At 53.6% G+C, this 14,020-nt stretch overlaps 1 protein-coding gene across 2 annotated transcripts; it reads left to right on the plus strand.

Annotated features, from left to right (window-relative positions):
* Nucleotides 1–830: 830 nt before the first annotated feature.
* Nucleotides 831–13,783, plus strand: SLC5A5 (solute carrier family 5 member 5). 2 transcript variants are annotated; one of them, XM_059160481.1, is made up of 15 exons: nucleotides 831–1,615; nucleotides 2,430–2,495; nucleotides 2,880–2,931; nucleotides 3,127–3,194; nucleotides 4,172–4,326; nucleotides 4,766–4,906; nucleotides 4,968–5,121; nucleotides 6,030–6,118; nucleotides 6,841–6,953; nucleotides 7,029–7,099; nucleotides 7,482–7,568; nucleotides 7,638–7,831; nucleotides 9,413–9,537; nucleotides 11,585–11,700; nucleotides 12,772–13,783. In XM_059160481.1, exons 1-15 carry the CDS (start codon nucleotides 1,259–1,261, stop codon nucleotides 12,934–12,936), a joined length of 1,953 nt encoding a protein of 650 aa, XP_059016464.1. In that variant the 5' UTR covers nucleotides 831–1,258; the 3' UTR covers nucleotides 12,937–13,783. The 2 variants fall into 2 exon arrangements, with proteins under 2 accessions (XP_059016464.1, XP_059016465.1); XM_059160482.1 differs by having other exon boundaries at nucleotides 832–1,615; nucleotides 4,992–5,121.
* Nucleotides 13,784–14,020: the final 237 nt, after the last annotated feature.

Here is a 14,020-nt window from a genome sequence, read left to right on the forward strand (position 1 = left end):
AGGTAGCCCGAGGACACTGCGGTGATTTTTATCAAGCTATCAGGCTTCCTTTCACATGTACAGTCTGCTGATGGGAGGAGAGGGGATACACATAGGGGTAAACATCCGGGTAAGAAGAGAACAATAAAAGGCGAAAGATTTATACACGATCTGAAGAGAGGATTCACAAGCTTGTCACTCCGTGTCTCCAGGTCGTTCTTGCTGGCGAGAGCGACACTTTATCTCTATTTATAGATGGGGAAACTGAGGTCCAATGACAAGCAAAGACTCCCCCAAGTATGTCTGCATTTAGGACCTAAACCCCAATGTGCCCCACTCAGCTTAGTCTGGGGCTGGGGTTTGTTGATTTCCTCTCACTAGGTTCTGAAGAAAGGGAGTGGCTGCAGGTGCCTGTTGGGGGAAGGGTTCAAGCAGAACAAGTTTTCCTCAAGCGGCAGGGCAGCCCAGAAAAGGAACCCCTGGTTTGTGGGAGAGTGAGCTCCCCTTCCTTTAAGGTACAAAAGCACAGCAGGGATATGACTCCTGAAGCCACAGCTACCAGTCCTGTGGCCTCAGGTGAGTGTGACATGCCTTCCCAGAGCCTCAGTCCCCCAACTGTCAACGGAAGACATGAACAGCTTGGGGTGAAGGGATAGTGCCACATAAGTAAGAAGGGGTATTTGGGAACCGCACCCCACACCCCACCCCCAGCAGCCACCCACGTGGCCGGCCTTGGCCTATCTGACCAGTCGGGGGCGGAAAGGGTGTGGGTCCTGCCCGCCCCCAACTCCAGGGGCGGGGTTTGGTGGACCCGGGAGCCCAATAAATCCACAGCCGGTCGTCGGGAGCCACCCCTTTAAAGTCCCACGGAGACCTCCAGCCGTCCGCGCAGAGCACGGCTGCCAGGGAACCCGACTGTCGGCTGGGCGGTGGACACGCCGCTGTCAGGGCCAGCCTTGCGGAGCCGGAAGGAGGTGCGCCGACAGACGGCGTAGACGAAGAGGAGGGACAGGGAGGCAGCCGACCGCAGCGAGGACCCAGAGATTCTTTGCCCAGGGAGCCCCAGCCCAAGTCGCTTTCGCTGCCTCCCTCCAGGGGCCCAAGGAGACAGGTGTGGGGCTTCGCTGTAGAGGCCCAGCATCCTCCCGTCTCCACGCAGCCCTGCCTCCTCGGTCGCCGCCAGCTTCCTTTACCCGGGGGTTGCGGGGGTTGGAGGGGGTGGACACGCGCGCGTGGCTGGAAAGGCCGAGGACAGCCTTGGCCCCCGCACCTGCACCTGATGGCCGTCGTCGAGGCAGGAGCGCTGGCCACGTTCGGAGCCTGGGATTACGCGGTCTTCGCCCTCATGCTGCTGGTGTCCACGGGCATCGGGCTGTGGGTCGGTCTGGCGCGGGGCGGGCAGCGCAGCGCTGAGGACTTTTTCACCGGGGGCCGGCGCCTGGCCGCCCTGCCCGTTGGCCTCTCGCTAGCCGCCAGCTTCATGTCGGCGGTGCAGGTGCTGGGCGTGCCAGCCGAGGCCTACCGCTATGGCTTCAAGTTCCTCTGGATGTGCCTGGGACAGTTACTCAACTCTCTGCTCACCGCCTTCCTCTTCATGCCGGTCTTCTACCGCCTGGGTCTCACCAGCACCTACCAGGTACCAGGCAGAGGCCCGGAGGCAGGACCTGCCTGGCTGAGAACGCAGGGTTGTGACGGGGAGGTCCTGGGGCTTTGACAAACTGTACAGGGGGCCGTAGGCGGGCTCTTTGGGGCTTTAACGCGGCCAACGGGTGCGGAGGGTTCTGGGAAGTAGCCCTAGGCAGCGGGGTGAGGGGCAGGAAGGAGGAAGAGGAGTCGCCGTCCTGGTTCTCCTCGGTGGAAGCCCGCGCGCTAGGCGGAGCCAGGTGTGCACCAAGTGCGGACAGGCACAAACCTGCCCGGCACATGCTCGGGCGTGCGCACACCCGAGCGATCGCCGGACAATGGGCCAACGGTTCGAGACCCGACTTCCCCGCTTACTCTGCTCCGGCTTCTCAAGTGACAAACTGGGCTAATAAGAGGACTTCCCACCAGGGCAGGCGGTAAAGTGATTAAAATCGTGACCGGTATATAGTAGGCCACCAATGACAACTGGCCACAGGATCTGTATAGTTGGCTTGTTGACGCAGAGCGGCGCCGCCCCGGGGACCAATTAGCCGCCAGTGAGGGCAGAGGAACGTGCGCCTTTGACTGATCTGTCATCCTGGGCGCACGAAGTGTGCCCAGGAGCGGGGATGGCGCGTGTGCACAGGTGTGTGCACACTGGTCGGAATCTGGGACTTGGCCCCACCCCCCCACGGGCAAGAGTGGAGACAGAAGTTGGCCTCGGGAGGGAGGGAAGAAGCCACGAGGGAGGGTGAAGCACCCCAGAGGCCTCGATCTCCTGGGTAGGACCTGTCCAGGTGACCACGAGCCTCGGCTCCTCCTTGCAGTACCTGGAGCAGCGCTTCAGCCGCAGCGTGCGGCTCTGCGGGACCCTGCAGTACCTGGTAGCTACAGTGAGTGGCCCCGGCCCCGCCCTCGCCCTCAGGGTCCCGCTCAGATCCCTTTTGCCTGGGTCCTGGTCTTCGTCGGCTCCGCCCACAGCCTGCCCCCATCCGTCACGACCCCGCCCCGTAATTTCCCCCCAACCCCCATCCTGCAACGCCCTTCCCAGGCCTAGCCTCCAGTTTACTGGCCCCGCCCCCTGCGGCCAGTTCCGGAGGTTTGGCCCGAAGGCCCGCCCCCCCATACTCCCGGCTTGACCCCACTCCACCCTTGTGGGATTCCCTTGTGGGATTCCCCCTACTCGTCTGACGCCACAAGCTCCGCCACCACTATTCCCTCCTTCCCCCTCCCCGGTCCTCCGCGGGCCTCACCTGGTCCCGGCTCTCCACCCGTAGATGCTGTATACAGGCATCGTGATTTACGCCCCCGCGCTCATCCTGAATCAAGGTTTGACTTTGGGAGATCTAGGGAGGGTGGCCCGGAGAAAGCAAAGGCTTTGAGACGAGACCGAAGGAGAGGGGAGGGACAGAGCCGGGAGAGACTCGGGGTGGGAAGAATCCCGGAGAGATGAGGACCCTAGACCCTAGGGGCCAAGTTTGCACCCTGCCTGGATGCCTAATGGGGGGCGGTTTCCTTACACAGTGACCGGGTTGGACATCTGGGCATCGCTCCTGTCCACTGGAGTCATCTGTACCTTCTATACGACTGTGGTGAGTGACACCCCCACTCCGCATGGGGGTCCATGCGCATTGGGTGGGGGACACCCTGAAGCCATCATCCACTCCTTATTTTCCCTTCCTGCTGAGGAAGCCTGCATCCCAGCGGGGCCTCTGTTTCCTTATCTTAATAACAAGTCATTTGAAAGGCTTGTTGCTGGGGCGCCTGGGTGGCTCAGTGGGTTAAAGCCTCTGTCTTCCGATCAGGTCATGATCCCAGGATCCTAGGATCAAGCCCCACATGGGCTCTCTGCTCAGCGGGGACCCTGCTTCCCCCCCCGCCCTCTCTGCCTGCCTCTCTCTCTACTTGTGATCTCTGTCAAATTAAAAGAAAGAAAGAAAGAGAAAGAAAGTCTTGTTGCTGAGAGTCCAGACATAGCCTAGCTTCAGAACTGGCTGGATGCAGGGGCTATGACAGAATCCTGTGGGCCCCTCTCCCATCTCTTGGGGTCCCATCAGCTCAGAAAGTAAGTTCCTATTTCAGGATGGACTGGCACAAATTCCAGGAGGGTTCGGTTAGCTGGCCCTGCGAGCTGTGATTGGATGAGCCAATCACAGAAGTCCGGGGAGCTGGGGAAGATGTTCTGATTGACTATTTTTGGAGCTGGGAGTAGACTGGCTTCCCATGAATGGCCTTTGAGGAAGAAGGGGCTTCTCCAAAGGCATATCCAGGGGCTCCCATGGGAAGGCAGAGGCTGAAGGGTAAAAGCTGTAGCTAAGAATAATGGTAGTAGTAGTAATGATAATGGGGGCAGCCATCACTTATTCACTCACTGAACTTGTACGTGCTAGGGGCTGTGTGGCAAAGATTTTCTTCACATGAACTGACTGAATCCTCACAACACCATTTTCCAGATGAGGAAACAGGCAGAGAGAGGCATCAGTCCCAGCCACTGTTGAAAGCCAAACTGGGTTGGCCTCAGACAGATTCCTGTCTGAACCCCTGCCTCCCCATCTGTCACGTCTTGCAGGGCGGCATGAAGGCTGTGGTCTGGACTGATGTGTTCCAGGTCGTGGTGATGCTAACCGGCTTCTGGGTTGTCCTGGCCCGCGGGATCATGCTGGTGGGTGGGCCCAGGAGCGTATTTGAGATTGCCCAGAACCACTCCCGGATGAACCTGATGGAGTGAGTAAAATTGTAGAGAGGGTACTGCAAAGAGGTGGAGGTGACATCCCTCTGCCCTGGGAGAAGCCAACCAGTGCCTCCTCCTCCAGGAAGTCCTCCCTGCTTCCCTTCCCAGACTCTCCACAGACCAAACATTGCCTCCCCTCTCTAGACTGCCCTAGCCCCCATCCCTCCATCTGTCCCACCATGTTCCCCAGGCCAGAGTGGACACTGATGGCTCCCTGAGGTCACAACTGGGCACCGAGAGGTTTTTGAATGCATACATGAACGACTCAGTAAACAAAATTTTCAATCTGGCAAATTCCTACTCATACACTTCAAAACCCACCCCAAATGTCCCCTCAAGACCCATAAGGTTCAGAATGGCCATCTGCGGCCCTTGGGAGGGTAAAGTCAATGTGGTATTCCCATATGGCTGTCTTGTCCCTTCCTTATCTAGCTTTGACCTGGACCCGCGGAGCCGCTACACATTCTGGACTTTTATAGTGGGCGGCACGTTGGTGTGGCTCTCAATGTATGGCGTGAACCAAGCACAGGTGCAACGCTATGTGGCCTGTCGCACGGAGAAGCAGGCCAAGCTGTGAGTGTTTAGGAAGCGCAGGGTAGGGGCCTCTGGGACCAGCTGCCAACCCCCCACCCAGCCTGAGGCTGTGCCTCCCCCACAGGGCCTTGCTCATCAACCAGCTGGGCCTGTTCCTGATCGTGTTCAGCGCTGCTGGCTGTGGTATCATCATGTTCACGATCTATGTAGACTGTGACCCGCTCCTTGCAGGGCGCATCTCCGCCCCTGACCAGGTAAGTCTGGCCGAGGCTCTTAGGCCACTCCTGCCTTCCCCACCCCCACTCTGAACTGCTGCATGGATGAACCTCTCCGGGCAAGGGTGGAATGGCATCTAGAAGAGAGAACAGCCTGTGCAGAGGTCCAGGGGCAGCAAAGAGCTTGGCTCAGAGGAGGATCTGGAAGGAGAGGGGAAGAACAAGGCTGGGAGGCTATGGGGAGCCATCGGGGGAGGGAATGCGCAGGGGACGGGCACATTCAGATTTAGAGTCAGAGACTCCCTGAGGGATATTAAGGAGGAGATGGGATCCCGGTGCAGCATGAAATGATGGTGTTGATTATAATAATCATCAGCTCTCATGCCACAAGTGCCTACTCTGTTCCTCATGCTGTTCCCTTCACCGTCTCCCATAAAATCTTTCAGCATGTGATGAGGCCAAGGCTGTCATGGCCCTCACTTTACAGATGAGTAGACTGGGGCTGGAATGGGTGGGAAGCAACTGTCTGAGGTCAACAGGTGAGTCAGCCGCAGCACTGGGGCAGGAGGCATGCCTGGTTCAGAGTCTGTTCAGAATTGGCAGAAAATGGAAGGCTGTCCCGTCTGCTGTCCTCTGCTGGGGTCAGCTCCTGGACTGCTTGACTGTGCAACCTCAGCCAAGGGCCGCACCTGTTAGCCTTATTGTCTTCATCAGTAAAGCAGAGATAACGTGGGACTCTGCCTCACTGGGATCCCAGGGCTCTGTGCGTGGTGGGGCTCAGTGACTGTCCTTCGGGGCACACAGTCAATCAGCAAACACACACTCAGTGCCTGCTGTGAGCCCAGTCTGCACTGGGCCCTGGGGACATGCAGTGTGAGGACAGACAGAATCCCTGTCCTTGGGGTGCTGCTGTCCTGGACGCCATCTCCCCCCACCCACCCACCCAGTACATGCCCTTGCTGGTGCTGGACATCTTCGAGGACCTGCCTGGAGTCCCTGGGCTCTTTCTGGCCTGTGCCTACAGTGGCACCCTCAGGTGAGCAGCCCTCCTTGCTCACCCGGCTGTCCCCCTGTGGGATAGAATGTTCTGGGCATGTCCATCATTTACAGTTTCTGCTTGGTCCCCAGTGGGCAGCTCAGGGGGGCCCCAGCAGAAGGGGGGGCCCTAGCAGAAGGCATGCCCTGAGGACAAGGACCCCAGCTGTGGGGTTTTCACCTTATCACCTGGCAGGGCCTCACCTGTCTCCCCTCTCCCTTCTTTCTTTCCTTCTTTTGGCACCCAAACAAATGTTATTGGGCACATACTGAGCACCTACTATATACATATGTGGCCTCTACTGCCATTCTGAGTCCCAGGGCACAGCTGTGACTGAGTGGTACCCCACTCCTGCCTCAGGGGCCTCACATTCTAAATATTTGCAACTTCTGGCTCATCCCTGCTCTTGCTGTGACCAGGGTCCCATGCAGTTCTCAGCAGCAGCCTATGATTGCTGTGTAATGAGAACTTGTGCCATTCATGTCCTTGGTCAGGGGTGTCTTTGCTCCCGTGGGGATGTCTTAGGGCTGGGGGCATGGATGGTGGGATGGTGGACATCTCCTGCACTCTTGAGGAGTTCTGTCTGTTACCCATGCCTCTGCCCTTGGGCTAGGTCAGATGGTATGAGCAGCTGGGGCCTCCCCCAGCAGGTGGACCCCAGAGAGGGGTGTGGCCAGTCCCTTGATGAGGCCTGTTGACCATCCTCCCCACCCTATGCTCAGCACTGCCTCCACCAGCATCAACGCCATGGCCGCAGTCACCGTGGAGGACCTCATCAAACCTCGGCTGCCGAACCTCGCACCCCGGAGACTCGTGATGATCTCCAAGGGGCTCTGTGAGTTGGGGGAACCTGATGGGGGGGGCAGGGCGGCCTCTCCCCGCTGACCATGCCGCCCCCCATCTGCCACAGCCCTCATCTATGGCTCAGCCTGTCTCACCGTGGCGGCTCTGTCCTCGCTGCTGGGGGGAGGTGTCCTCCAGGTGAGCGTCCCTCCCTGACCCACCCCATCGCCACAGGAAGCAGGGCACGGTCGGCTTTGAACTGAAACCCAGAAGGGGTCCTACTTTTCATGGCAGAACTGGTCTGATGCCACCCTCCTGATAACTTTCTGCAGTCACCTGGCTGGTGGCAGTGGCAGTGGGAGGTGGGGTGGGGGGAGTGGCTTGGAGGTGGGACCAGAATTTATCCAACACAGGGGAGAGAGGCAGGAACAGGGAGTCCCATCCCCTTTAGGGCAACAAGCACGGGTCTCAAGGTCCACAGTGGAATTCCTCAGGTCTTGCTTTCCCAGCAAGCAAACTGAAGCCAGGAGAGGTGGGATGGTTCTGCCCTCAGCTCCCTGTCCCCTACTCGCTCTTGCAGGGCTCCTTCACCGTCATGGGAGTCATCAGTGGCCCCCTCCTTGGAGCCTTCATTCTGGGGATGTTTCTTCCCGCCTGCAACACGCCGGTGAGTGGGGGCAGTTAGGGGTTGGGAAGGCACAAGACCTCTCTCCCCTGACCTAGACTCTGTCCCCAGGGTGTCCTCTCCGGGCTGGCCACTGGCATGGCGCTTTCACTGTGGGTGGCTGTGGGTGCCACTCTATACCCGCCCAGCACCCAGTCCTTGGGAGTCCTGCCGTCATCGGCTGATGGCTGTGTCATGCCCTCGGCCAATGCCTCTGAATTCTTGGGCCAGCTCCTTGCCACCAACACCTCCAGCAGGAATAGCAGGTGAGCTGGCCTGAGAGGGTGCGATTGGGGAGGGAGGCTCTTAAACTGAGTCTGAATGAAAAGGAGGAATGTGCTCTCGGGACAATGAAGGAAGGGCATTCCCAGTGGAGAGAAGTGCAAGTGCAAAGGGCTTGGGGTCGGGTTCAGTTTAGTGCATTCCAATGATGGAGAGGATGGGGTGTATTTAGTGGGCCAAGAAAGGATAGATTGGGTTCAGGCAGAAGAATGTGGTCTGATTCTTTATTTTTATTATTATTACTATTGAGATATAATTTGCAGACCATAAAATGAACCATTTAAAAGTGGTTTTAGTGGATTCACAAGATTACACAACCATCACCATTAACTCAAGAACATTTTCATCACCTCACAAGGAACCCCCATCCCCATGAGCAGTTGCTCCCCCTCCAGCTTCTGGGAACCACTAATCCGATTTCTGTTGCTCTGGTTTTGCTTGTCTGGACACTTCTTATAAATGGAATTATACAATAGACAGCCTGTTTCATCTGGCTTTTTTCACTCAGTGTGATGTTTTCAAAATTTTTGTTTTGTTTTTGATGTTTTCAGTGTTTATCCACATTGTAACACATCTGAGGGCTTGATTCCTTTTTATGGCTGAATAATATTCCTGTGTGGATGGCCCACATTTTGTTTATCCATACATCCCTTGGACAACTCGGTTGTGTCCACTTTTTGGCTACTGTGAACAGTGCTGCTATGAACATTTGTGTGCGAGTTTTGGTGGGGACATATGGTTTCATTTCTCTTGGTCTATACCTAGGAGTGGAAATACTGGATCATATAGACATTCTTTTAAAATTATTTTTAAACACTTTTTTAAGGTTTTATTTATTTATTTGAGAGAGCAGAGTGAGAGGGAGAGCACGAGCGCGGATGGAAAAACAGAGGGAGAAGGGGAAGCAGACTCCCTGCAGAGCAGGGAGCCTGATGTGGGGCTTGACCCCAGGACCCTGGAGATCATCTTCTGAGCTGAAGGCAGACACTTAACCCACTGAGCCTCTATACTTTTTTTTTGTTTTTTTATTGTTGAGTTCTAATTTTTATGTTCTTTAAATCTTTATGTATTCTGCATACTAGATCCTCATCAGATGTATGATTTGCAAATATTTTTTTCCACTCTGGATTGTCTTTTCAGTCTCTTTATAGTGTCCTTTGATGCACAGAAGTCCAATATATCTCTGTTTTCTTGGGCTGCTTGTGCTTTTGGAATCACATCTAAGTCACATCTAATTACCAAATCCAAGTTCATAAAGATGCACACCTAATGTTTTCGTCTAAGAGTTTGGTTCGGGTAGATTCTGAGGGTAATACAGAGCCATGAAGAGTGGTGAGCAGTGGCAGGAGGTCATCTGAGTTACATTTCAGTAATGCTCCCTCTGGTTGTGTGTAGAGAACACCTATGGGTGGGAGTGGGTTAGCATGAGAGGAAGAGAAGTGGCTACTGCACACATCTGAGTGAGAAATAATGGAATATTGCGCCAGGCCATGACAGTGGAAATGGGAGAAAATGAACAATCTGGGAGTGGCTTTTGGACTCATGCACACCTCTCCTACCCCCAGCCCTGAAATGGACCTTGATCGACCCGCCTTAGCTGACAGCTTTTATGCCATTTCCTACCTTTACTATGGTGCCCTCGGCACGCTGAGCACTGTGCTATGTGGAGCCCTCGTCAGCTGCTTGACAGGTAAGCAGGGCATATGCCCTCCTCAGAGATCACCTTGTGGATCCCTCTGCCTCCAGGACCCACCACTGGGCAGGAAGAAGAGAAAAGACATTCCCGTCAGCCAGATGGCCACCACGTGCTTGATGCATCAGCACCCTTTCTGCTGTGTTGCCTTCGGGAAAACCCTGCAACTTGCAGGGCTGGTCCCATTTTGCAAAGGCAGAAGAAAACTGAGCCACCCCTCCTCCCTTCCACCTACCTATCCACCGCCTCCAAAACGTTGTCCTTGCCAGAGGAGAGGCGCTGTCCATTGTGCTGAAATAGCTTCTCAGCAGGACCTCAGGGACTCCGTGTCCATCCGGGGATTCTGAATGCCACTCGAGAAGTGGGAAGACTTCAGGAGACATCAATAGTGATCACAATACCTGTTCTTGCTTCCTGTGTCTCAGACTTTACATTCACCAGGGCTTTCTTGAGTCCTCTGTGCCAGACAGTATTCTAGATGCTGGGGAAATCTTCGACAAAGCAGGAAAGAATGTCCAATGGAAAAAAGACAGCCTTTTCAATAAATGGTGCTGGGAAAATTGGACAGCCACATGCAGAAAAATGAAATTGGACCATTTCCTTACACCACACACAAAAATAGACTCAAAATGGATGAAGGACCTCAATGTACGAAAGGAATCCATCAAAATCCTTGAGGAGAACACGGGCAGCAACCTCTTCGACCTCTGCCGCAGCAACATCTTCCTAGGAACAACGCAAAAGGCAAGGGAAGCAAGGGAAAAAATGAACTACTGGGATTTCATCAAGATCAAAAGCTTTTGCACAGCAAAGGAAACAGTTAACAAAATCAAAAGACAACTGACAGAATGGGAGAAGATATTTGCAAACGACATATCAGATAAAGGACTAGTGTCCAGAATCTATAAAGAACTTAGCAAACTCAACACCCAAAGAACAAATAATCCAATCAAGAAATGGGCAGAAGACATGAACAGACATTTCTGCAAAGAAGACATCCAGATGGCCAACAGACACATGAAAAAGTGCTCCATATCACTCGGCATCAGGGAAATACAAATCAAAACCACAATGAGATATCACCTCACACCAGTCAGAATGGCTAAAATCAACAAGTCAGGAAATGACAGATGCTGGCGAGGATGCGGAGAAAGGGGAACCCTCCTACACTGTTGGTGGGAATGCAAGCTGGTGCAGCCACTCTGGAAAACAGCATGGAGGTTCCTCAAAATGTTGAAAATAGAACTGCCCTATGACCCAGCAATTGCACTATTGGGTATTTACCCTAAAGATACAAATGTAGTGATCCAAAGGGACACATGCACCCGAATGTTTATAGCAGCAATGTCCACAATAGCCAAACTATGGAAAGAACCTAGATGTCCATCAACAGATGAATGGATCAAGAAGATGTGGTATATATACACAATGGAGTACTATGCAGCCATCAAAAGAAATGAAATCTTGCCATTTGCAACAACATGGATGGAACTAGAGCGTATCATGCTTAGCGAAATAAGTCAAGCAGAGAAAGACAACTATCATATGATCTCCCTGATATGAGGAAGTGGTGATGCAACATGGAGGCTTAAGTGGGTAGAAGAAGAATAAATGAAACAAGATGGGATTGGGAGGGAGACAAACCATAAGTGACTCTTAATCTCACAAAACAAACTGAGGGTTGCCGGGGGGAGGGGGTTTGGGAGAAGGGGGTGGGATTATGGACATTGGGGAGGGTATGTGATTTGGTGAGTGCTGTGAAGTGTGTAAACCTGGTGATTCACAGACCTGTACCCCTGGGGATAAAAATATATGTTTATAGATGCTGGGGAAATAATGAACCATAATGAACCATCCACTGTTGTATTAGACCCCCTTACTGTGTAGATGAGAAAACTGAAACCCAGAGAAGGGCAGAGGCTTGCCAGGGTACCCAGTGGGTCATTAATGAGAATCTGGGGATTGGAACCTATCAGAGTTCTCCCTTTCCCCTCTCTCTCCAATTCCCATCACCTCTTCACTAAATATCCCCCTGTCCCCTCAGGCCCCACCAAGCGCAGTGCCTTGAGTCCTGGGCTGCTGTGGTGGGATCTTGCACGGCAGACAGCATCGGTGGCCCCCAAGGAAGAAGTGGCTACCTTGGATGACAGCTTGGGGAAGGTCAGTCACAGGGCTGGCTCCCAGAGCAGGGGAGGGATAGTGAAGTGATTTTTGATCCCCTGGGCATGGCCATAAGTCAGGGGAGGAACATGGTGAATCACCATCTTTCTCAACCTCTTCCAGCAAAAAGGCTTGCTTGAGAGTTGACATGTCTTCCACGCTTTTTATTAAGCCCTTTAAAAAAAAGACTGAACAGAATTTCATATTATTCATTTCCTTGGATTACTTCCAGGCTGTGGCAAGTGAAACTGGTTTACATTTAAGGCATTGATTTAAAATCTCTTCTGTAAATAAAAGTACTTAATTCAAAAGTGAGTCAACTTAGAAAAAATCTTACATAAGAAACATGACCGGGGTGGGCCAAATTCACCCAAAGCCATGTGGTTGCTCTGTAAATGCCCTGAATTCAGAAGATGCTGTCCTTGACCCAGACCTGCCCTTGCTTTGGAATCCCTGTTTCATTTTCTCATTTCTTACACACTTGCTATGTACCCAGCCCTACTCTGGGCTGGAGTTCATGTCCACTGTCTAGGAGGAGCAGATAAAAGCTAAACTGAGAAATAAGTAAGTTCTCAGCAGGTAATGGCAGTGAAACAGGGTACTGTGATGAGGGTGGCCTCTTGGAAGAGGTAGGAGGTAGAGCCAGCCCTAGAAAGATCTGGGGGAAGGGCATTCTGGGTGGAGCACACAGCAGGTAAAAGGCTGAGGCCAGAAGCTTGAGAAGAGGAGGTATGGATTTGGCTAGAATGTTTTGAAAGCTCCTTTCAGTGGCTGTGGCGAAGGATTTATTTTCTTGAAGGGGCGCAGCCTGAAAGAGTGAGAGGGAGGCAGGCATTCTTGCAAGCACTGATGGCCTGAAATATTAGTGACGTGGGCATTGGGGAAGAGAAGCGGGTGGAGGTTTTGGAGGCAGAAGGGATAGGACTGGCTGATGCACTGACCAAGGGGATGGTTGAGCAACTCCTGCCCAGGTTCTGTACTTTTAGGCCCTCAGTGATCCCATCTGGGGGATGAGCTGGCACAGAGCAGAATGGCGTCTCTGATGGTGTCTTTCTTCATTTTTCATTCCAGGGTGTTGAGGAACTGCCCCCTGGAACTAAGAGGACTCCTGACTTCCCACCCACTGACGAGGACCATCTGCTCTTCCTGGGGCAGAAGGAGGTCAATGGGCCCGGCTCCTGGACTCCCAGCAGTACACATGACCGTGGTCAGGACCTTCGGGAAACAGACCTCTGAGCCAGCAGGGGACTGGCTACCTGGGATGGAACCTCAGGGTAGGCCCTCCCAGGCCACAGAAGAACGGCCTCTGGCTCCAATTGGCTGGATTGTGTCTTTATGCAAATGAGTTTGGGATCCCTGCCCTATGGAAAGAGGTGAAGCCCTACCTCTGGGAAGTCATTTTATCCAGCCCCCTTCCAGCCAGCCCCTAGTCTTAGATGCTGCACCCTTGCCTGTTCCCCCAAAATGAAGCCAGATTTCTGTCTATATGCAATAGAAAGATGTCGAAGTCCCCTCTGGACAACATGGGAAAACTCCAGGCCCAGCATTAGAGTCTGAGAATGTCTCCAGTGCTTCTCTAGAATGTTAGGAAGGGTTTTGGAGGTCCTCAGGCACCAACCCCTGCACCCCATCTCACAGTTGGGGAAACTGAGGCCTGGAAAGGGGCAACAACTTGACCAAGGCCACAGAGCACACCAGAGATTCATTGAGAATTGGGACACCAGCACTTCCGCCTTCACCGCCTCCCTCTTTTCCTCCCTTTGGAGGGTCAGACATCACATGGCCCCTGACCTTGGGAGCAAGAAGGGAAGATAAAGGAGAAATAACATTCTTGATCTTCCTCTTATCCTGGACACTACGTATCTTATCTGCCTGAGGTTACAGCAAGTCAGGTTGGGGCAGGGACAGACCTGGGAGCTACATGATGTTGAAGGTCTATTGCCAGCATGTCACCAGCAATAGACAGGGTCTGTGGACAGGGTCAGACAGGTGGGCAAAGCCATGTCCTGGGGATGCGCTTTACTTTGGATGCAGAGATTTAATCCATGCACTTCAAATAAATGGACTTTGATGCTTAATGTTCTATGCTGTCTGAAAAATCATTCTGGCTGTTGCCTCAGATCTCCTCGGTCAGATGGGAGTGCGAACCTCCGTGTCTCTTGTCCCAAGACTGTGAGTGAATAAGCCTGAGTAAGCATCAGAGCAAGGTGAGAATTGCCACCTTGGGGTGCCTTGTGCTGCCCTCCCTGGCACACAGCTTCTCTCCCTCTCCTGATCTGCACTTGAACCCTCCCCTCCTCACTGCCCTTTCTGCTTGGAC

The sequence above is a fragment of the Mustela lutreola genome, chromosome 2 (assembly GCF_030435805.1).
Source record: "Mustela lutreola isolate mMusLut2 chromosome 2, mMusLut2.pri, whole genome shotgun sequence".
In the NCBI taxonomy this organism is placed as follows: domain Eukaryota; kingdom Metazoa; phylum Chordata; class Mammalia; order Carnivora; family Mustelidae; genus Mustela; species Mustela lutreola.

What these genes read in the sequence shown, in the direction of transcription:
- SLC5A5 (XM_059160481.1), top strand. Translation starts at nt 1,259, where the DNA reads ATGGCCGTCGTCGAGGCAGGAGCGCTGGCCACGTTCGGAGCCTGGGAT. An exon ending in GATGATCTCCAAGGGGCTCT is followed by an intron (nt 6,954 to 7,028) that starts GTGAGTTGGGGG and finishes CATCTGCCACAG; the next exon opens with CCCTCATCTATGGCTCAGCC. An exon ending in ACCTCCAGCAGGAATAGCAG is followed by an intron (nt 7,832 to 9,412) that starts GTGAGCTGGCCT and finishes TCCTACCCCCAG; the next exon opens with CCCTGAAATGGACCTTGATC.